General features: G+C 38.7%; 2 protein-coding genes across 2 annotated transcripts in view; both read left to right on the top strand.

Moving 5' to 3' along the window:
- ITK (IL2 inducible T cell kinase) overlaps positions 1-6,549 on the top strand; it is a 46,955-nt gene extending 40,406 nt beyond the window's left edge. Inside the window, exons 15-17 of the mRNA XM_081321260.1 lie at positions 911-1,029; positions 4,982-5,139; positions 6,173-6,549. Of these exons, the coding sequence (XP_081177386.1) occupies positions 911-1,029; positions 4,982-5,139; positions 6,173-6,244 (349 nt within the window). The 3' untranslated portion in view covers positions 6,245-6,549. The remainder of the gene's footprint in view (positions 1-910; positions 1,030-4,981; positions 5,140-6,172) is intronic.
- Positions 6,550-9,424: 2,875 nt separating this feature from the next.
- CYFIP2 (cytoplasmic FMR1 interacting protein 2) overlaps positions 9,425-24,094 on the top strand; it is a gene marked incomplete at its 3' end in the record, with an annotated part of 58,736 nt that continues 44,066 nt past the window's right edge. Inside the window, exons 1-4 of the mRNA XM_081316742.1 lie at positions 9,425-9,454; positions 21,527-21,667; positions 22,832-22,921; positions 23,001-23,078. Of these exons, the coding sequence (XP_081172868.1) occupies positions 21,551-21,667; positions 22,832-22,921; positions 23,001-23,078 (285 nt within the window). The 5' untranslated portion in view covers positions 9,425-9,454; positions 21,527-21,550. The remainder of the gene's footprint in view (positions 9,455-21,526; positions 21,668-22,831; positions 22,922-23,000; positions 23,079-24,094) is intronic.

The following is a 24,094-nucleotide window of genomic DNA, read 5'->3' on the forward strand; positions in this document are numbered from 1 at the left end:
TGCAAATCTGTAACTTGTATGAATGAAGACAGTAAGGTTCATAGTACAGCCTTTCCCAACCAGGCCTTCTTCAGATGGATTAGGACTGTAATTCCCAACATTCAAAACCAAACCCATCTATAGGGCACTACTACATTGAAGAAGGCAACTATAACTCATATTTGGAGTGCTATATTGTATAGCAGCTCTGCTTGCTTAGTGGGGCACTAGTTCCCCTGCCATTTCAATACAATTTCTTTTCCCATAAAACTTGCAAATCAGATTTGGAAGGTGCCCAAGGGACTACATTAGGGAAAAGAAATTTTCTGCTCATAGTTATGCTGGTAGTAGTTCTGCACAGGATGTTATTGGAGTTCACCTTTGAGTTCCATTCACTGAAACACCCAACATCCTATCATGCATACTTCTCTAGTATCATTTCCTTCTTTGCAAACACCTTTCTATCACTTGCCAGCCAGACACATTCCAATTATATTTTATTGGTAATCTGAAGTCAGTTTCTTTCCACAGACATTACTGCTTTTCTAAAGAGGAGAGTGTGAAAGAATAGCGCTACTCATAAAATCAATGATGGCATTGGTTGTAGTATAACAACAAGCCGTCTGTCTTATTTCAATAGCTTCCATAGAACTGACAGTTAAAGAGAAGCATGTCTATAGAATGGTTAGTGTTTGATAACATGGAATGACAATCAATCTGTGTAACTTGCAATCTGGGTATATATATTCCTGTTCTATTACTACTGGTGGATCAGGTATATAAAAAGGTAGAGCGTCCTGTGTCATTATAACTCATGGTTTCAAATTAATGGTTCAATAGGATTCTGAGATTTGAATCTTTTGTTTTCCATGCATGAGCTATAACATTAGAATTACCAGTTAATGACTTTAAACAAGTTTATCCCTTTTAGGTATGTTCTTGATGATCAATATACCAGTTCCATGGGTACTAAATTCCCCATCAGGTGGTCAGCACCAGAGGTTTTTTCCTATAATCGCTATAGCACCAAGTCGGATGTATGGTCATTTGGTAAGAAGTCTTAAATAACAAATATCTAGTCACATAATTGCTTCAAGGTCTTGTGGTTAAAAAACTGTTCGTTGTTTGTCTTAACAGGACAAGAAATTCGACCACATTTTTTGTCTTAGATGTTCTCTAAAAATATTTCAATATCTTTTTTTTAAGTGTAAAGTATCTAAAGCCATATTTATCTTTAGAATTTTGTGAAGACATAGAGTAACAAAAAATTCACAAAACATGAGATCCTTCCATAGTTTATTATCACACCACATCACATGATTGGCATAAAAGGGGATTTTCTGCTTCACCCTTCTCAGTCCATTTCATATTTTTACTAGGTATACAGGGACTGTTTGTTCAAGATATATCTAAAGAACTTTCTGTTTCAATTAAGATTTTTGTTTTAAAAAATTTGCATGCTGAAAATTGAATAAAAATCAACCTAACTGTGATAAGTTTACAAGTATCCCAAATAATCTGGTTTGCTATTTCCAGTCAATCAGAAGAAGAGCATTTTACATTTCAAGGACAGTTCAGATTCTTTTTGTTTCTCATTCTTTCACCTTTCCTCTTTTAGATGAGCTCTTTTGAAGCCAGCCATTTATCAGGTTGATTCACATTGACAAATTTTGATTCAAATTAAGAAAAGAACATAGGAGGTTGTTCAAATGAATCGGTGCTGTTCTTTATTTTATTTTTCTAAATTGCCATTCATTGCCATTGTGATTGAGTCTATCCACCTTGGTTATCATTTTCTTTCTTTCCTTCCAATTCACCCAAGACTATAGACTTTTCCCAAGAGCTTTTTCTTTGCACAATATGTTCAAAAATATGACAATTTGAACCTGTTCATTTGTGTCCTGAGTGAGAACTGTGGAATTAATTTGTTCAATGATTTGTTTGTTGTCTTGGCTATCTGTGGGGTTCTCAAAAGTATTTCCCAACATCAAACTTGTCAGAAATCTTCCTGTCTTGGATTTTCAAAGTTCAGTTTTCAGATTCATATAATGTCATAGAGAAATATATTTCCTGCACAATTGTGATTATGTAGTATAGAATACCTAAAAGTATGTATATACAGAATAACATCTGAGTATCATTTCCAGGCCTTCATTTCTATTCTACTAAGCACTACTTTGAGGCATAAGCTATCCCACCATTTTAGCAGCTTTCTTATTAATTGCACCTGTTGTCATTAGTTTGGCCATCTATATATATAATTTTATTTCCCTTTTTTCACTGTATTCCTTTATTTCATTATTGGAACTTGCAGATCATTTGCATTTTCAGTTATCAAAATAGTGTCATCAGCATCATGCAGATATTCCTCCACTTTTATCTCCATGTTCAGCTTCTTCCAATCTAATTTCCCTCAATATGTATTTAACATACGTTGTATAAATAACGGGTGTGTACACATCCTTCTCTCTCTTTTGCCAATATGAAGCTTGTGTGCCAACACTGTGGCTTTCTGATCTTTCTATAGTTTTTGGATGAGGGCAATAGGATCTTTCAGAGTTTTTAAACAGATTCAGCAGTTTCACATGATCAGCACAATGAAAGCCCTTTCTATAATCTCATAAATTAAATATAAACTCATACTGACCTTGTTGATATTCTTTGACTTTCTCAATTATCCAGTAATGTCTTATGTTCCTCAGCCTTTTCTAAAGCCAGATTGAGCATGTGGCATCTCCTCTTCCATGTAAGCATTGTTTTGTTAGGATGTGAAGTTAAGGATTATTTATAATATTTTGCAGATTTCTTTGCTATTGATATAAAGACCGAACCTCAGCCAATCTGTTGACCTCTAGGTTGTTGTCTAGATTTGCTAGTGTAGTTTGATTGGAACCTTTACCGCATCTTTTTCTGTTGTTTGCCACAATTCTATAAATATTCCATTAATTCCCATAGCCTTCCAAATGATGAGGAGGAGAATGCTGATTTAACATCATCTTCTAACACAGGGTTGTCAAACTCAATTTCATTGAGGGCCGCATCAGCATTGTGGTTGCCCTCAGGGGGCCAGGTGGGTATGGCCAGGGTGGGCATGGCCTACTGGGTGGGCATGGCCAGCTCTGCATCGTTCGCATCAAGGGTGCCTATGGGGGCCTGGGCAGGAGTGGGACAGATCTGAGGGTCTCTGGCAGGAGGAGGGTCTCTGGGCCAGGGCCAAGGCAGTGGGGGCCGTTCCCTCACTGTTTCTAGGATGGCTTTGCGGGCCACATGAAACCACTTTGCGGGCCGGATCTGGCCCCCGGGCCTTGTGTTTGACATGTCTGTTCTAACATAAGAGGGTCTTGTAATTACAGAATATTTTCTTCAGTATCTTGGAAGTTGACATCTATATTGTACAGAATCTCAATATACTCCTTCTATTTTTGTTTGACCTTTTTGGAATCAGTTACTGTCTGTCCATTGGTGTCTTTTATCACACCATTTCAAGTTGGAAACTCTTGAATTCAGAGATTTTTTTGGGAAGGCTTTCCTTTTCAAGCCTGTTTACATCGTGTCTTTATAGATATTGTTGCAATGTAGCTTCTTGTCTCTTCTAACAGTTTTCTGAAACTCTTTGTTAAGTTTCTTCCTGAGATCTTTGTCTTTCTTGTTTTGAGCTTCTCTTCTCTTCTCTTCTCTTCTTGGCAATTTCCATTGTTTATTCTGACAATTGGCTTGATTCTTTTCTTTTCTTTTTCTTTCTTCTTTCCTTCTTTTTTGTTTCTTTGTCTTTGGCTGTTTCTTTTCTTAACAACATCTTCAAATTCATTCTACGATTCCTATGGTTCCTTATTGGTGAAATGTGGGACTTCAAAGTGATTCCTAATGTTCTTCTTGAAAATGTTGGGTATATGGTCAAGATCATATCATGGAAACTGGTTGGCTTCCTGCTTCTACTTTAGCTTAACTTGGAACTTGAACATTACCTGCAAAGATTGTAAATGAAAGGACTGTCCAAAGTTAATTTTTCATCAGTGTGGTAATTTGAAAGAGTTGCTAAAGAAGTCAGTTACTAAACGAGGACTAGCTATAGTATAGTCTCCTGGCTGAAAGTGTTGATTTGCTGATGCATAAAATGTCAATGTGTAAGCAATTCATTTGATTCTTCACTGTGTGGAGCTTTTCCATGTTGATGCTTCTTACATTTTATGCTCCGGTTGTAATTCTATCTTTGTAGCTTCAGATTTTCTTTTCTTCCATGGAAGCATCCTGAAGACTTTAATCTAGTCATTAGTACCCTGAAAGATCCACAGATCCACAGCTCTTTCTCAATAGTGTGTTGAGTGCCATTTGACCTGAGGGGGCCATCATCCAGCACTATATTGTCTTTCACATTATAATGTTTACCCTTGTGGGGGTGGGGGGTTGGTGAAATGCACAAATAGTTTGATAATTGCCTTTTCCTGCCAGTGTGAAATGATGTCACTAAATTGATCATAAGCTTCTAGCATCTTCCTCTATCACCACTGCTCAATAGAGAGGTCTGCTTGTTTTAGCAGGCAGCTGGGATGACCACCAACCCTTAGAGGACCCTGCTAGGATTATATTCTCTTGACATATGTTTCTGCCATTCATCATCATCCCACCTGCCTATGCTGCCACAATACACAGAACAGCAGGATTAGGGAGGAGGGGGAGTGTAGTAATAGTAAGTGACAGTGAACAAACAACATATGAATATATAGTCAAAAGCAAACTCATAATCTGTTGACAATCTGGAGCCTGCTATTATTATTTCAATAGGATGACTAACCAATGTGCAACCTTACATCTTAATTTAGGAGAAAGTTCCTTTAAACTGAATGAAACTTTCTCTATTATCTATAGGATTACATTGTGAATCTCACCAAAAAAATGACTATTTTAAGCAATGGATCAAAACATTAAGATATTCGAGAGAAAGACAGAATGGAGGACATTATTATGCTGTTCTTCATGAATTATGCATCTTGCTTTATTTCAGGAGTATTGATGTGGGAGGTATTCTCTGAAGGCAAAACTCCTTACGAGAATCGGACAAATGCTGAGGTGGTAGAAGAAGTCAGTGCTGGCCTCCGATTGTATAAACCAAGACATGCTTCCAATACCATTTATAATCTTATGCAACATTGTTGGAATGAGGTTAGTACACCCTATTTCATGAAAGAAAGATGTAAGAATAAAGTAATATATTCTCCATTGAGTCATCCAACTCTTGGTGATTTCATGGACCTGACTGTAAAGTCAGTAGAGAAAAGGTTTCTCACAAAATGGCATTTTTTGACTTTCTATTACCTATCTATTAAGGATATAACTAAGTTGTTATCTGGAAGTTTTATTATTGAAAAAATGTAATTATTCAACTACATGTACTCTAACTAAGATATAGGGGCCATATAAATGTTACTACTTAGTGTTTATTAAATTACAAGTATCTGTGATCACTTAGCAAGAGTTTCTGTCAATGGCGAAATGCCAAAAAGAGGCAAATATTCATCTTTAACATGGAATGTGGGATTTTAAAAAATAAACACGATTTAGAATGGCTCATTTTATCTTTGGATTTTAAATTATACTTATTTAAGAATGGGGCTAAATATCTTTCTTGTAAATTTGGACCATTCATCTAGTAGCAGAATTCTTTGTTATGGATTTCCCTTCTGACTTCCTATCAGTTACAAATGGCTTCACCTCCAGGAGGGAGGAAATTATCAATACATTTGCTACTAGATAACACCATTATAAAGGTAAAGGTAAAGGTTCCACCGCACATGCGTGCTAGTTGTTTCCAACTCTAGGGGCCAGTGCTCATTTCTGTTTCAAAGCCAAAGAGCCAGCGCTTGTCCGAGGACATCTCCGTGGTCATGTGGCCGGCATGACTGGACGCCAAAGGCACATGGAACGCTGTTACCTTCCCACCGTAGTGGTCCCTATTTTTCTACTTGCATTTTTACGTGCTTTCGAACTGCTAGGTTGGCAGAAGCTGGGACAAGTAACAGGCGCTCACTCTGTTACGTGGCACTCGGGATTCAACCCGCCAAAATAGTCTCTTGAATTCATCTTTGTGCAGTACTCTAAAATGTTATTTTGTTATAGGCTTTTTTTCATAATTGCCATTCTAGTGCACTCACAAGTTAGCACTTAATTCTCTTTCCTTGTTTTTTTTATTTTTCAGAATCAAAACGACAGACCACCTTTTTCTCACATGCTCTACCATCTCAATGAAATTTCTGAATCTGATCTTTAAGAATGAGTGGATTTGAGAAGATATGAAAAACATACATTTTTGTAAATCATTAATCTATATCTTGAAAGAGTAACAAACTGCAACTGAGATATTAAGAAGACTCTTGGCCTTCTGAGAAAATTGAGACCCAAGAAAGTGGTCAGTTCAAGATACAGGAAAGTAGTCTGATGTGCTGTTCCTTGCCTGAAAGAAAGAGAGAGAGAGAGAGAGAGAGAGAGAGAGAGAGAGAGAGAGAGAGAGAGAGAGAGAGAGAGAGAGAGAGAGAGAGAGAGAGAGAGAGAGAGAGAGAGAGAGAGGAGAGAGAGAGAGAATGGAATAGACTTATTTTTTTATTTTTTTTATTTTTATTTTAATTCCATTTATATCCCGCCCTTCTCCGAAGACTCAGGGCAGCTTACAAGCTTAGCAGTAGCCTTCATTCTATGTATATGCCTGCTTATTAGGGCTTTCACACACACCCCCAAGCGGCATTATTACAAAGTCAGCTTAATTGCCCCCAACAATCTGGGTCCTCATTTTACCTACCTCGGAAGGATGGAAGGCTGAGTCAACCTTGAGCCTGGTGGGACTCGAACCTGCACTAATTGCAGGCAGCTGGTGTTACTTAAGGAGGCATTAGCCCACTGCTCCACCAAGGCTCTTCTTTGATTTTCATTCTAATTTGGCTGCAGTGAAATAAGTCCTTGCATCTTTCATTCACTGATTCTATAATTACACTGTTATGGACAGATTCAGGAGATAGAGCTAAATCCATTATCTGAGTTTTCTTAAACTAAAGTTATTGATATGCTTTTTGTCAGTTTCATTAAAAGTTGCCATGAATATATAAAGGCATCCACTTATTTTTTTGTGGAATTGCCCCAAATATAAAGATTGCTTTTATAAAGTTATTCTGAACTATTCTTATGCAACTCGGTCTGATCTGTTTGTGACTGCAAGTTGTAATTCTTTATTTTTGTCTGAAATATATTGATCGTATTTTTAACCATTCCTTTAAAAATAAGCAGTATGTAACTTTGCTTGCTGTAAATCACTTATATGGGTCTGAAATCTCGCTGAATTCATCTTCTCTGAGGTTTGCTACATCTTACTCTTTCAAGGAGGAGAAAACTATTGGAGATTGTAGACTACATAAAAAATTGTATTTCTGAATTAACATTTATTTTCCACCACACATACATATCAACAAGCAGTAAAAGGAATAAATTGCAATCATGTTTGTAAAACATTAACATTCCAAATAAATAATGCTGCAAAGGATGCCTCTCAAGCATTCAGCTTCAGTTTCTCAGGGTAACAGTCACAGACCCTGAGCTTGAAGAAATATTGACCATTAGATGGAAAAGTAAATTGTTCCAGAATAGAAGAAATAGGCTGATGTATTAAAAGGTTAGATAAAAATAATGGAAGATTTCTGGCATATCTATATATTTCTGGATTTCATTTTATAAATGCCTGGATACTCACAGGGGAGCCAGTGATATAATGTGCATCATGATGTCATCAATCAAAGTATAAATTGCATGCTTTGGACATGTTACTTCAGGGCTCTTCAAACTTGGCCCTTTTATGACTTGTGGACTTCAACTCCCAGAATTCCTCAGCCAGCGTGCCTGGCTGAGGAATTCTGGGAGTTGAAGTCCACAAGTCATAAAAGGGCCAAGTTTGAAGACCCCTGTATTACTAGCTTAATGATGTCAAGGGGCCCATTTTATTATATATATCCATAAAGTCCAATTACTCTGTGCATTACTTTTCCAATTCTTAAATTATGAGTTAGTTCCTTGAAATTATATTTGTAGTAATATCACAGGTTCATAAAATGTTATATTTATTAATGACTTTTTAGTGGCATTGAATTGATATATAGCTTTGCCAAAGCAGGTTTATTAAAGTCCTTCATTTATTAACCATTTAGGAGGGGATGTACAATTCTTTATCCTGGTTATTTTAGGATGATTTAAAATGATTGAACTCTATTTGAAAGGAATTGCTATTGAAGGATTTTGTAGATAACTGCTGTATGTTTTATATTATGCTTATATTTTAAAAGTGTTATCCATTTTGAGCATTGTTAAAATATTAAATATGTTTTTAAGCTAGGAAATAAACAATGGTGTTATACATATTTATAAAATGTGAGCGTAGATGTGCATCTAGACGTTGACTGTATAAATTTCCCTTAATTCTGTTAATGAATAATTCTAAAATAAGAATTTTAAAATAAATGACATGAATCCAAGCTATGTACTTAAAGTGCCCTTTTAATTAAAATGTTCCTGGTTTATCTGTGTTACATCACTCATCCAATTGCAGTTCCAGTCATGTACTCAGAGAATTCTGTGTACAACCCACTGAGGTAGTCCAACTTACCGAAATGTGTGCCTTTCGAGTATGTTGAAATTCAGTTCCCATAAACCCCTTTCATCGTGGTTCCCCCTGTCCAATACCCAGAGAGAGACTGTAACTTCAAGGTTTGTTTTTTTCAGATGGAGCTCTAGAATCGATTTCCTTCCAAAGTATTTATTGTAACACACTTACAGGAAGAGAAGATATTTAAGGAACGGGGTGAAAAAGAACTTGCATCCGTTTTAAAAGAGGACAAGTCCGTTCATATTCCACACGTAAAATACAAATTTGCACGGTTTGGGAAGAACAGATGCAACTCTGTTCTTTTATTCTTTTCAAACTGAGGATGGGGGTGCCCCAACATTTGCCACTAGAAATGGGGTGGGTGTGTGGGTGTGGGTGGGTGTGTGGGTGTGATTTTTTTTTAAAGGAGAAGTATGAATGAGTCCTTGTCTGATTAACAGGTGCGAACTGCTCATCGGGACAAGAGTTTGGCTTCTTGAGTGGTAAACAGCCGGGGGACGGGCGGGCATGTAGGCTGGCTGGCTGGCTGGCATGCAGGCGATGGAGAGGCAGGTTTCTTTCTCTCGGCGGGTGGGAATCATTTTAAAGCAAGAGCTCAGGAAGTCTACCCCGGCTACAGCCCCGTCGGCTCCTGCTCTGCGTGTGCGAGAAAGACACAAATAGATTCGAGCAAGCAGCGATAAAGGGAGGGGGAGGAGGCGGCGGCTGTGGCGGCGGAGGTGGAGACTGCCGAGCGGTGGCGGCGTCGACGCTGTAGCATCCCTGCCTCCGTCTCCGCTGTAGCCACCGTCGAGCCCAACCGCAGAGGCCGGGTAAGCATCCTTCCTCTCACGCCAGGTAAGCCACGGGGCTCCTCGCGATTTGTACTCCCGGGAACCTCGCGGTTTCTCCTCGCCTTGGGCTCGGAGAGCTACCCTGGACCACGCGGCGTGGGGCCGAGATTGCTGCTCCGGCGGCTGGCAAAAGGGATTGTGTGTGTGTGTGTGTGTGTGTATGGGGGGGGGTTTGCTGTTTGGGTTGATGAAAGGCAGAAGACCTGCAGATGCATGAAGGCGGGGGAGGGGGGGGTGAGACGTTAAATCGAGGAGCAGAGCCGCAGGTGTAGCTTTGAGGAAGCGGGGCGCGGGAACCGAGACTCTCCCTTCATTCTCCGCCACCCACCCTTCATTTATCCGCCTCTGGCCTCCTCCATAGCCCTTCCGATCGCTCGGCTTGGCGGCCTTGGGTGGGTTGACGGGTGCGAGGGAGGTGGAGGCGGCGGCCGCGGCCGCCAAGAGCTGGCGGTGACAGCTTGGCTGCTGCAGAGGTTGCCCCGATTCCAGCCCTTCTGCAACAGGCTCTTAAGAGACCCCGGCTGACGGGGGGGGGGAGAGAGGAGGAATGAGGGGGGCACAAGCAGGTGCGACTGTCATTCTGCTAGGAGAGCGGGCCCTGCTAGCCCCCTCGGGAAAGAGGATTTTACGAGCGATATCCCAGAATGCTTAGAGATACCTATGCTATTGCATTGAGGCCTCCTTGTTTATAAAGAGTCCATCAAGCAACTGCCATGTGATCAGCCTTTTTATTGATGTCTTGCGTGAAAAAAAACATCCGTGATCCGAGGCTGGGTTTTCCATGCCATGAAATGCTAATTGGATCTTTGTTAACACACACGTCAGATTGAATTAAGGGATGGCTTTGGGGATTAAATTAAATCACATGATGTTGGCAAAATGATTACTATTTTAGTCCTTCCTTCCTTCCTTCCTTCCTTCCTTCCTTCCTTCCTTCCTTCCTTCCTTCCTTCCTTTCTTTCTTTCTTTCTTTCTTTCTTTCAAAATAAAAGGTGTGATGCATAGGAACAAACATCTGGGAGGGGTGGTTAGTAGAAAATACTCAAAGGAAATGGAATCACAACAGGTGTATTTCTCAACTTGAAAATACAAAAGATGCTTTGGGTGGTTAAATATGCAAAATAAGTGTAATTATCTAAGTCATGCTTATTTGGACTGTTTCTCTACCATCTTGTTCTTAATGGAGTCTTTAAAGAAAAGGTTAGATAAAGGGGAATTTGGACTAGAATTTCAGGATTGGAAGCTGAAATGGGCTATAACAATTTATTATTTTTATGTGTCATTTAACTTCTATCCCTGAGGATACCTTAGGGATGAGGCAAACTTTTGTGCCTATAAAGCCTGAGTGGGTTGGAAATCAGCTATTTGCTAGTGCCAGACAACAGCTAAATAAGGTTTGCAATGAATTGTACTGTCAATCATAGCTGAGATCTCTGAAATAAAAAGGGGAAAGGACATATAGAAAGGAATGGCCTTGTGCAGTTTCATTAGGCTGTTTTAAAGATTTTGGAGTTTTCAGGTAAAAACGAGACTGCTGTTAGTGAAACAGAAGCCTCCTGAGCCATCTGTTGCTGTTGGTGGCTCAGGGATTTCCCATCACAAAAATCTCAAGTAATGAGATTGACTTAACTACAGGAAATGGAAAGAGACGCATGCAGAGATCTGACGTTATTCCTAGGCTATTTTGTTAGAAGAAACATTAGACCTATGTGGATAAAAAATGTTTTGGCTGGTATAATACAAGAAATCAGCTGACTTTAATCTGCATTGAAATAAAGTTTCAGCTAATACCAGCATTCAAAGTAAAATAAATTCTCCAACCCAGTGGCCAAACAACCAATGCTATTCTTCCAGATTAGCACAACTAAACTTAATTTTCAGTGTGTGCATTTGGGTATGTACTGTATAAGTACCTTTTTCTTCAAACCCATCTTGCTTTCCTGGAATCTGTTATTTACCCATGAATGCTTTTCTTTCCCATTTGAGGCTTAGATCTATTCATATTTACACGGCACTTACTGAATTCAGGAAGATTTTCTTCTAAATAACTTTTTGTCTCTTTTCTTATTTTATTATGTTTTTGCCCTATTTTGTGACCAAGATGATATCCAAGGCTACTTACAATAATAAAAAAATAATCAGTAGGGCTCCAAATACAATTTTTACACTACAATGAATAAAAAGTAGATGTAAAACTAAATTTCATTACAAGAACCAAACGGTCAGCTTCATCTGTAGACTTTACACATTTATCAATAGTTGTTCATCGTGAAAAAACATTCATAAAAAGATGGGGGTTCATATTAGGTCAAGAGTTAAAAGTCACTGCTAAATGTTGAAAGCCCTCCAGTGTGGGCTCCCTCTAAGTGGGAATCAGAATCAATATGGAAATTTGTATATACCATAGCATGAAAAATACTATGTTGCCGTATATGTTTATTACACAGACAAATGAAACTGTTTGGTGTACAATCATGTTTTCTCAAGTTGCTTTCATAGGAGGTAAATTCATATAATGGAAACTTGCCACATGATGATTCTAATTGTATAGAAATCAAAGTTACTTTGATAGGGCACAGAAAGAGGCCAATAGTAAATTTAAGATAAATTTTCATTGAATCCACTGTAAGGATATTCATTGTGTCAGATTGGATTGTTGTTATATATACTTCATTACTGTGCTTGTAGAATAATAAAGGACAGGACTGTGTTTTAAAAAAAACTCTTATAGCTAACATTCAATGGAGGAGAATTATCATAGAAAGATAAACTGATTTGGTTTGCAAATTGTATTAAACTGTGATTGGTTGGCAAATTGTATTAAATTGATTTAACCATAGATTTGTTTCCTGCCTTCTCTGGAATGGCATTGAGGAAGAGAGCTTGCTTTTCTGAATCAAACAGACCAAGATTATTTATAACAATGTGATTTTGTTTTACTTTCCTAAATCATGATCAAGATTAAACCATCTGCATTCAAATATATAGTGAACTTTTTCATAATTTTTTTAAAAAATTTTGCGTATGCGAAAAAAATTAAAAAGAAAAGTACAAGCAAATGCCACATTAAAGACTTGATAGTGATAGCAGAGCAATTTTTAAAGGGAGAGGGGAAGAAAAAAAAGGCCTGAGTATTACAATATAATTAAATATTCTTTTCCACCTTTTAGAAAAGGGGACTAATGGAAAAAAATTGACTGTGAATAAGTCATGATGACTACTTCACACATAATAGCTATAGAAAGTGGATTTACAAAATTCCAGAAAGTCAAAGGGGAAGCCAGTGGGAAAAGTTGCAAATAACAGGGGTTAAGTCTCCCCCAACAGCACACTGTAACCCAGCTCTGTGCCAGCGACTTGGGCACCCTGCACACCTTCCCTGACCCATACAATGTCTCTCACACTTACCCTTGCACCCTCTCCTACCTGGCAGCAACCACCAACCAGCCTGCAAGCCTGGAACTTGCAATTTCCTGCCGGCTTCCCCACTGATTTTGGCTGAGAGAAACCGACAGGAAGTTGCCTCATATCTCAAATATTTCTTCTTCAAATGAAGAAAAATGTTTGCTTCCTGGAATTTGATAAAAGCCAAGTATTTGTTCTTGAAAATAATTAAGGAAATGGTAATAGAGTTTTTGGACTGGGTCTGAAAGGTAGTGGGACCCAAGAAGTGGTGTGATGTGTTTTGAGTGATAAAGAAATGATAAATGCATTTATTCAGTAGAAGCACACAATTCAAACTAACTAAACATACTCAGTTCCACTTCAAAGGTGAGTGACAAAGCCACAATAACTATCTATTCAGTAATAGTTAATTCAATAAGAATGAAAGCCACATTGCCTCCGGAGCTTATGAAAAGCTACATTTTAAATTGATTTGGTATGCTCCATTTAGAACAATAAAGTAAGGGGGAAAAAGACTATAAATATAGTAAATTCTAATCTGAAACAAGTGTGGACAAAATTACAGTCAAAGGAAGGAAATTGCATGTAAGCTGTCCTGAGTTTGTTTGGGGAAGGAATATGGTTCTTTCAAGTAGATCAAGGAACAACAACCTCTCTCAACTTCAGAGGCCATATCAAACAATAAAGCACAGGCATACACAGTTAAAATCAAAAAAAGGAAGTCAGTGGGGCAGTTTTAAATGTACCAAACCCTTCTTGATAGGTTCATCAATATCACACAGTGAAAAGGGATGGGATTTTGATCATTCTGCTGCAATTGTCATCTTGTCTCTGCCCCACATTCACTACTGATGCCCCAGAAAGTGATGAATTGGCATTCTTCCATGAGATCATGCAAGATTGGGAAGTCTTAGCTACAGAAGGCATGAATAGATAGATAGGCGGAATAGCTGATTACTTCTTCCATTTATATCTTAACTTAGAATATTTAGGCAACTGAGAAATTAATTGTAAACAATGGATTTAATGAAGTCTCTTTCTCTTAATTACGTGGAACTTTAACAAAATTCCAAGTAACATTCATGTTTGTTTTGTTAGATTTTCTTTCAGCAAATCAGAAATCATAAGGGAAAGAACAAATTCCAAAGACAAAATTGAGTTTGTAGGGACTGAGAAAGTTAGAACAGTTTCAGAAGAATTTAACCATCATATTTCTTGGAAAAAGAATTTTTCATTTGCTAGATTAGATTCAAGACTAGTTCCCATTTTAAACATATGGGTGACACTTCTATGCTGGGAATATCTGGGAATAAATCCTATGTGACACTGTGATTTATTTTTAATTGAACATATAGTATTTAAGATAACCTATATGTTCAATTTAAATTCCTGCAGTGCCTTTCTCTGCTTTTCTGATTGCATCTTATATTTCTATATTATTATTATTATTATTCAAGTCAGTAGAAAATTGATTTTATGATCTCTTCTGATGTCATAATTGTGGATTGTTTGGTTAATACATATTAGTTCCCCTCTCCTGCTTTCCCATATTTTGTTTCCCCATTCCTTGCCCTCCTGTATCATAAGAAGCGCAGTGGCAACAAAAGTTAGAGTGGAAACAATTTGTATTGAAGTAAAACTGTCTGGATGATAGTAGCAATATAGTGCTTATTTCCATGAAAGATGTTTGGATTGGGCAGGATTGTTCTCTAGATCACAAAAACTAATTGGTCGGTCTGGCTTTAGAAAAAGTTTTGAGGTTTGCATGGTTACATCCCTGTCCTCAGCCAGTCACAGCTTTGTGAAGCAAGTCTTGTCCACGTGTTACTCTTCCACTGTATTGTGGATAAATGAGGTATCTTTGCACACTAATGTGGCATTTAGCAAAAGCTGTCTGAGACCATTGTGTCTAGTAACCCTCCCCTCTGAACTGAGAGATGATGTTGAACACTAGGATTTGTATTAAAATTGCTGATATTCCCTCTTCTAAAATGGCTCACCAAAACCCTACTGTCGTAGTTCCCATGGACCATGGCAATGGGAATATGTCCTCAATATTAGCTTCTTGTGATTCCCATACTCTCATACTCCCTTCCAGCATTCTGTTTGGAGCAGTCCCTTAAAACTTCCCGCATATCCTGTAACCACCTCCTATTTTATCCATCACATAACCACCCTCTTACACTTCCATCACACCATCCCATTTATCCTTCCTGCTCATTCAGGCAGTCGCTTTGCTCCTATGAGCAGGGTCTAAGGTATGTCCTCACCATTGTTGACTCTCCCCTTCAATAAACCAACACCTGAACTTCCCTTGGCAATGAATAGGTTTTCATCTGTCCATCAACTGCTCTAGGCTACAGAACTCACCTGATGCACCTTCCAGGTGCTTTTTCAAATCCTGTCTCTCTACCTCTGACTGCTCATCAGTCTTTCCTGGTGACTTGAACAGCAAGTATACCTCCAACAAAAAAAGTCTGTTCTGTTTGCTTGTGGCCTGGTGCTCATTTGATCTTCTACCACCTCACCAAGTCTACTCTCTCATTGTTGTAATACTTACAACTCTCTCCCCAAGGACAGATGCCATGAATCAAACCAAAGATCCCACTGTACATTATTCATGATCATCTTTCTTGCTGCTTGCCAGCCACAGACTGAATTTTTTAAAAATCCATTGCTTCCTTATTCTGCCAGGTGTGTGAGGCAACTGTTATTCAGTCTTTCATCTTAACTTCCTTTGTCACTTCATGGTCTTCATCCCACTTCTGTTTTTTATATGCATCTTTTCAACTTAGCTGTTTACCTATCTGCTCAATTTAATGAGAAGACGTGTAAACTATAAATAAATAAATAAATGGATAAACAAACATATAAGTGTACACTTTCCTGTTAGTCTGGCTACTTCATACATGTGATGAAGTGAGCTGCAGTTTTAAGAATTTTGATTATAATTGTAAAATCTAATAGAAACTAAATTTAAAAAAAGGAAAAAGAGGAGTAAACAGTGGAAGAAAAAAGAAGAAGAAAGAGAAAAGTAAGAATATAATAAAGAAAAAAGAAATATATCAAGAAATGAATTCCAACTTTCATCACAAGTATAAACAAATTTAGTAACTCTTCACTACCCACACCTACACCAAACAGCATCAGTTCGATTGGAGCAACACAAAAATCATCAGCCACACTACCACCTGCCACACTCGTGAGTTCATCAAAGCCTGGCACTCCACATGCAATTCCATCAACAAAAACATTGACCTACAACCAGCCTACAATCCCCTCAGAATCCAAATTAGCCAACCAGAGACAGCACCGACCCTCAACCAACCCACACACGACCTCCCCTCACACTATCAGTTCACCTCCCAATGAACGGCTATTGGCTACATTCCCCAATAGGATAATTTGTTAGGCTTTCTAACAAAACGTCCAACCTTCTAACTGATAGAATGACCTTGGTTCCCATGGGACCCAGAATTGTTTAGACTAGCAAAAATACTCCGCACCACGTTCCCTTTCTTATGACAACCTAGTATGAGCAAAATGGCTTCATCCAGGTTTGTTGTAGAATTGACACCTGACCTGATGTAAGCTACCCATCACAAGACCCATCACAGACCCTCACTTAACACATCTTCACCTGAAGCCCTTATAAACAGAAGAACACTGATATCCCCTAAACTCTGCTGAAAATGTTATCTAGCCTGGTAACGAAGAAGTTATCTAGCCTGGTAACATTCAGAAGCAAACCCACAAGCTCGGAGAATGAACCTTCACCCTTGTCCTACACCCCAGCTACTGATATTCACCACTATTGCAAACTCTTCACTTTCTCTAAAGTTACAAACAGTTATTTCATCATCCCATATCCCATTTATTATCTATAAACAAATTATCAGTCCTGGTGTCAGCAGAAAGTTGAAAAAGGATAACCAGAAGTAACAACATATATTGTTTTAAACTTGATCAAATAAACCAATTTTATATTCCTTATTTTTAATTGCAATATTTAGTTCATTTAAGTATTGTTCAATTTGCCTTCATTTCTTCTTTATTTCATTGCACAGAGTTCTTTTGCAAGACTCTTTTCTAAATCTAGTTGCAAAAAATATCCAGGTTGCTCTCTTGGTTTATTATTTGTATTTCCTTTCTAAATTTGAAAATATCAGCCAGGTTTTTTTTAATCAAGTGAAATATCCTTTCCTAATCAAGTGAATCATCCTTTTTTAATCAAGTGAAATATCCTTTCTTGATCTGTCACTTGCAAATCCACTTTCAATCCATCTCTGTCTTGTTAGATAAAATTTGTTCTGTAAATGATATTTTTTCAATTACATCTTTTGGACATAGCCTAACCATAGAAACAGATATCATTACTGACATTGTTATTGTTCTGATTCCATTCTTCAAAAGTCATAACTATCTTGTAGACCTGTGTATCTTTCCTCTACCTAAAATTTAGTCCAAAACAAAATCTATTTCCCATGAAAGTTTATAATTAATTCCAAAACCTTACTTAAAAGATTCGATATTCCAATTTTATTTGGACCCTTAATCAGTTTATAACTTTTTAAGATCAAAATCATATTTACTTTTTTCTGTTTATTTCATATTATAAGCTTATAATTAAGCTATTCTTTCATCCAGAATTAAAAGCAGACTCACCTAGTGTTTTTAAACTCATCGTTTTGAAGATTTCTAATAGCTTAGAAGTAGTTAATGAGCAATTTCCAAGAGTGATTATAAAGCGCAGTTTGCAAACTTAGTGTCCTTTAAAAGTTTCCACTGTGATTGTGAGCAAGATGGCTAATCCCATTGTCTCTCAGTGCTCAAACCTGCCGAAAACCAATGTCCTACAGACACCTGAGGAACAGCTATCCAGAGCTTATGTGGGCAATCTTCCATCCTTATTTGGAGATGTTCCTATGACCCATCTACTCACTAGTTCCTCTTTCTTTGCCGTGGTCATTGGCTGTCCATTTCCAGAGCTGTCTTCAATTCCTCATACCTCTCCTGGATGTCTCCACAAAAGCTTATAAAGTTTAGTAATATTTGTTAGTTTAAAAAGTGCTACCAGACTCTTTCTGATTTTTATGTCCCTTGTTTCCATGTTGCAGTTGCAACAAAAGATGTATAAATAAATTCAAATAATCTGGACAATCCTGAATCAATATCAGATTCAGCATTTGAATGACAGCATGTTCAAATTAAGGGACGCGGTGGCTCAGTGGGTTAGGACGCTGAGCTTGTCAATCAGAAGGACGGCAGTTTGGCGGGTCGAATCCCGAGTGCCGCGTAGCAGAGTGAGCGCCTGTTACTCGTCCCAGCTTCTGCCAACCTAGCAGTTCGAAAGCACGTAAAAAATGCAAGTGGAAAAATAGGGACCACTACGGTGGGAAGGTAACAGCGTTCCGTGCGCCTTTGGCGTCTAGTCATGCCGGCCACATGACCACGGAGACGTCCTCGGACAAGCGCTGGCTCTTCAGCTTTGAAACGGAGATGAGCACCGGCCCCTAGAGTCGGAAACGACTAGCACACATGTGCGGGGGAACCTTTACCTTTACCTATACCTTTATGTTCAAATTATGGGTTCCATGCAATCGAGTACTTCCAACCAAAATCTGCAAATGAATGTGCAACCATGCAGTTTTTTCCAGGCTCATATAGTTCTTTCAGATGTCACCAAGCCAGTTCGAGGTATTTTTTCATACTGGAGTTGCTGCTGCCTTAGATTTCATTCTATTTCATTCTATTTATATCCCGCCCTTCTCCGAAGACTCAGGGCGGCTTACAAACTTAGCAGTAGCCTTCATTCTATGTATATGCCTGCTTATTAGGGCTTTCACACACACCCCAAGCGGCATTATTACAAAGTCAGCTTAATTGTCCCCAACAATCTGGGTCCTCATTTTACCTACCTCGGAAGGATGGAAGGCTGAGTCAACCTTGAGCCTGGTGGGACGCGAACCTGCACTAATTGCAGGCAGCTGGTGTTACTTAAGGAGGCATTAGCCCACTGCTCCACCAAGATTGATACCAGAAGCACATGGAAGAGCTACGTTTTCTGTGCATCTCTGGAAAGTAATAACTGTACATTTCGGAAAGAACTCCACTCCCCACAAACCAATTAACTAGCTCTTCTGTGTTCATAAAGGAGCAAATTAACTCCAGAGATCCAATATTACTGATTTCATTTGTTTTGTAGTGGCTGGAAATACTTATATACTTATCTCTATGAGGGGGGAGGGAATGTGAATTTCCATGGATTTGTTTTTTTAATGAAGCCATAAATCACTCCAGATTGTACAAGCGATAGTGCTCTCTGTGTTTTTTGTATTTCCAGTACAAAAAGTAAAACAGCCTAGTTTTCAAAAAAAATTCCTCTTTCAAGTTTTTTGGTATTGAATAATCTACGTCTAGTATCCAGCTGTTAACTTCTTGAGAATCTGGAGTTGCAACTGCTGTCTCTTGAGCATGATGGTGCAGGAAGTGTTGCACTTATACATGAACCACAGACCTAACAGCTTATTTGCCTTTCCTCAACGCCCCTTCCCCCACCATCCTGTTTTGTTCACTTTTGAGCTCTCACTTCAATCAACCCTGCCTGGTTTAGGTTTAGGGGAAGGCACAGATGGTTTCTGTTGGCTAATATTTCATGCTGACCTTTGATCAGTGACCCCATGAACCCATTGCTGTAGCTTTGCAAAAGGTGACTTTCTTTGGCTTGGGCTGCTTGTGATAATGACTCTAACATTAACTGGCAGATGTTCTTCATTCATATGAGAATGCTGGGTAGATCTACTGCTACAACGTTTGATGTTTAGAAACCAAGAATTGGGAACACAAAGATAAAATTGCTAATGTAACCAGTAGAAACTGGTTGTGGATTAAGATACCTGATTTGTTTCTTTATTAGGATTGTTGGATTGCCAAGTGTGAGTGTGTGTCTCATGTCCCTTTAACAGCTTGTTTGTGGGAATAACATAGTTAAGGAAACTCCCCCCCATGCAGAAGATAAGCTTGTAAAGTCCCACCAATAAATTTTTGTATGTCTTTAAAATTGTTAAACTATAAAGATGCTAATAAAGAAGGTCTTCTGGAAATCCATCCCTTTTCCAAGTGCTACTAACCACTGATAGATGCTGAACAATAAATGTATCTTGATATGCGATTGTAGTTGGCTATATATGCATAATTCATAGTCCCTCGCTGACCATTAATGCTTTTGCCATATATTTTATATACTATTAACAAGATTTCGTTGTGTGAAATTGCCCTTAAAAACAATATGTTATCTGATGAAATATAAAAAGCTCTGCAGAAGCAGATCTTACACGATCTTCCAGGCAATATGGACTTTCGTGCTACACTGATAGTAGCTACATGGTGAAAGAGAATTTAAAAGACAAGACGGCAATGCCACTTTTATCTGAACTGTTTGAGTACCGGTAATTGATACATGTCTGTTTGCTTTGCGGAGTTTGTACAGTACCTATTGCTTCACGGTTGAGATTTGCAGATTATTCCTTTACGGAGTTTATGTTTATTTGTTTTTATGATGTGAATTTTGAAATAGTAAAAAGTGGTGAGAATGATATGAAAAGCCACCTTGCAGAGGGAAAATGTTTTACTAATGTTATTTGTAAATAAATTTCTTCCAAAATGTGTAAAAAATATCAGTAGTCCTTGTTTAGCGACCAAAATTACAACCAGCAGCTCTATTAAGTGAAGCAGGCGTAAGTGGGAAATCATGTGACTGTAACTGGGCTTTCCCTTTCTTCACTTCCCCACCCTTTGAAATGCTCACCCTTGCCCTTGGTTTGAAATGGACAAAACTAGTCAAATTCACACCTTTCACTTTGTTTGTAGCGGCACCAGCCACCATGAGCACACTATGCAAACAGCTAGATGTATTTCATTTTGAATGTTTTGTATGTTTCTCTGGTAATCCCTTCCTCTCTAATCTGTCTCCTCTGCATGAGGGAGAGAGGAAAAAAACAAGCCAGTCTGAGGACAGAAAACATTTGGTATCTTTGGACTGGCATACACTTATTAGTAGTTTAGTTTATATCCTCTCTTTGGTGACCACCTTCTGTTCTAATGGCATAGTCATAAGAAAAATGGTTGCTAAGTGAATACATGACTGAGAGGGGGAAAATGCTGAGAAAATCAATGGTTATTGCCATGTCGTGCAGATAAAGTTCTCTCCCACAGTGTCCTGTGCCTGACTCTCTCGCCCCCCCCCCCCACTTTTTGCCCCTGTTTGCAAGGTGGATAAATTGCTTAAACAAGCTATCTCTTCCTGAGCTGCTTCTCTCTGCAGCCCAGCACTTCCCTAAAGTGCTAAGGGCAAGTTAATAAGATCAGCTCTATGACCTTAATTAGTTGATTAGACTGATTAAAATCTAGTCAGTTTCAAGAAGCAGAGAAAGTGAGCCCACCCTTTCTCTGTTTCTTGAAACTGACCAGATTTTAATCAGCTTCACACTGAAGGCTTTTGCTGTCTTCAATATCACCCAGCTGGCATTTTGTCGAAAGTGGCACTGGAACTTATAGTCCCCATCAGAAACAGTCATGTTTTGCTCTTGCCTAATTTTCTTCAGTAGTCATTCTAAAGTTCTATATTTCTATTTCAGTTCTGTAACATAAGCACTTATTATTGTTGTTTTAGTGGTGAGTCTAAAAGCTGGGAATCATGACAACTCACGTGACGCTGGAGGATGCTCTGTCCAACGTGGACCTATTGGAGGAGCTGCCATTACCAGATCAGCAGCCATGCATTGAGCCACCTCCATCGTCCATTATGTACCAGGTGACAAACATTTCCTTACAATCATACCTTAAAGTGACACGTCAACTCAGGCTTTGAAGAGCAGAAGAAAGTTTGTCAATGGGGAAAATAGTAGACAGTTCCAAGAGGCAGATAGAATAGTGTGGAAGAGGACAAGTAAAGAAGACTTAAAGAAGCAGGAAAAGAACGTTAATCATGGGATAGTTTGGCTATAAAGCTGTACCCTTATTTAGTGGCATGGAAGCAAGCTGGAGCTCGGCGCTGATCCTGGTGCTTCTGAGCCCAGAAGAAGCGCCGATCAGCAGGAATGTTGCAGCACCTCCAGGGTCTTGTGATTTACATTCAGATGCTTGGCAACTGATTCATATTTATGATGGTCACAGTGTCCCAGGGTCATATGAAATGACCCAAACCTGCTACAACCACCCAGCAGATGGGGGGAATAAAAACCAGACACCCCATCCCCAACCCCGCTGCTAATCCTCAACAGAAATGCTCACAACAATGAAAACCTCGGACAGGAGGAAGAGCGCCGCCGGATGGGCAGGCAGGTGTCTTGCTCGGCTGTGGCTTGGGGGGCACTTTTTTCAGTGCCATTGTAACTTCAAACAGTCACTAAGCAAACTGTTGTAAGTCGAGGACTACCTGTACTTCATCACTTTTTTCCTTCTTTTTTTTTGGTCATCAAGTTTTTGACACCTTGCTAGGCGACTGGTGGTACTCGGATATTGTCATATCCTAAAAGTTGTACAATGGGTGAAAAGGTTGAAAAACCCTGCCCTAGTGATCAAATGATATATAAAGTTAGCATTATATAATGCAATGTACACTTGAACTTAGATCTTAGCCAAACAGCCAAGTAGCTAAATCACTAAATCGTTGTAAGGCTAATATTAATTTCCATTTTTATTCTTGGTTTTATTCTGATTTTATCTTATTGGTACAGTAGTACTGTTCACTGCCATTTGTTTTTAATATTAAGTTAGATAAATACTCTACTTTCTGTAATCTGATAACTGTTTTATAGCTGCTTATTTTTTATGCATTACTTGTATCAAGTTTAATATTTTCCATTTTAACTGGTTGCACATGCCAAGATAACTCTTACAATAGGACAGTGGAAAATCTCTGAAAACAAATGAAAATGTAAATAGAATGTCTAACTCTTTCTTGATCTGCTTTCAGGCCAACTTTGATACTAATTTTGAAGACAGAAATGCTTTTGTAACTGGCATTGCAAGGTACATTGAGCAAGCAACAGTGCATTCCAGCATGGTAGGTATCAGCTGAAGGGGATGTAGGGTCTACTGTTATGTGACAACTAGCACTGTTATATTGTCCCATTGTGTTTCAGAATGAGATGTTGGAAGAAGGGCATGAATATGCAGTAATGCTTTATACCTGGAGGAGCTGCTCCAGAGCTATTCCCCAGGTAAGATGTGCAGTTAAATTGTAATCCACTTCAATCAGAGAGACGTTTCTGTCTGCTATCAAGAAGAAATTGAAATATACTCTGAGAATGCTATAAGCTTCTCTTTTTCTTAGTAGACAAACTCTAATAACTTATAAGACCCAAGGAATAATAGTCTACTTATGTTAATGCCATAACATACGGGTCACTATGACCAGCTTTTGACTACCAGTATTTCCAAAGAAACAAATCACTAGAACATCAACATTCACTCAAATAATGATTGTATTTCTTATTTAACCTACTATGGACAACCAGTGTAGTGCTGGATTAGAGTGTGAAGACACAGGTTCTAGTCTACACTTAAGCACAAAATCTGGTTTGGTGAATTTGAGCCAATCAATCCTAGACTGGGAAGTTGATAAGCATTTCACTACAAACTCATATTGGATCATTGTGTAGATTACACTGCATAATCTTAAATAAAGAGGCTTTCATCCTGCAGTTGTGATCTGGGACTTGATAGATGGACAAAAATACCAAATACATTAAATTTGTTGTTGTTGTTAGTTGCGAAGTCATGTCCAACCCATCGCGACCCCATGGACAACGTTCGTCCAGGTCTTCCTGTCCTCTACCATCTTCTGGAGTCCATTTAGGCTCACGCCTACTGCTTCAGTGACTCCATCCAGCCACCTCATTCTCTCTCGTCCCCTTCTTCTATTGCTCTCAATCTTTCCCAGCATTAGGCTCTTCTTCAGTGAGTCCTTCCTTCTCATTAGGTGGCCAAAGTATTTGAGTTTCAATTTCAGGATCTGGCCTTCTAAAGAACAGTTAGGGTTGATCTCCTCTAGGACTGACCGGTTTGAACGCCTTGCAGTCCAAGGGACTCACAGGAGTCTTCTCCAGCAACATAGTTCAAAGGCCTCAATTCTTTGGCACTCAGCCTTTCTTATGGTCCAGCTTTCACAGCCATACATTGCAACTGGGAAAACCATAGCCTTGACTATATGCACTTTTGTTGGCAGGATGATGTC

Source organism: Vipera berus (assembly GCF_964194415.1).
Source record: "Vipera berus genome assembly, chromosome: 2".
Lineage (NCBI taxonomy): Eukaryota > Metazoa > Chordata > Lepidosauria > Squamata > Viperidae > Vipera > Vipera berus.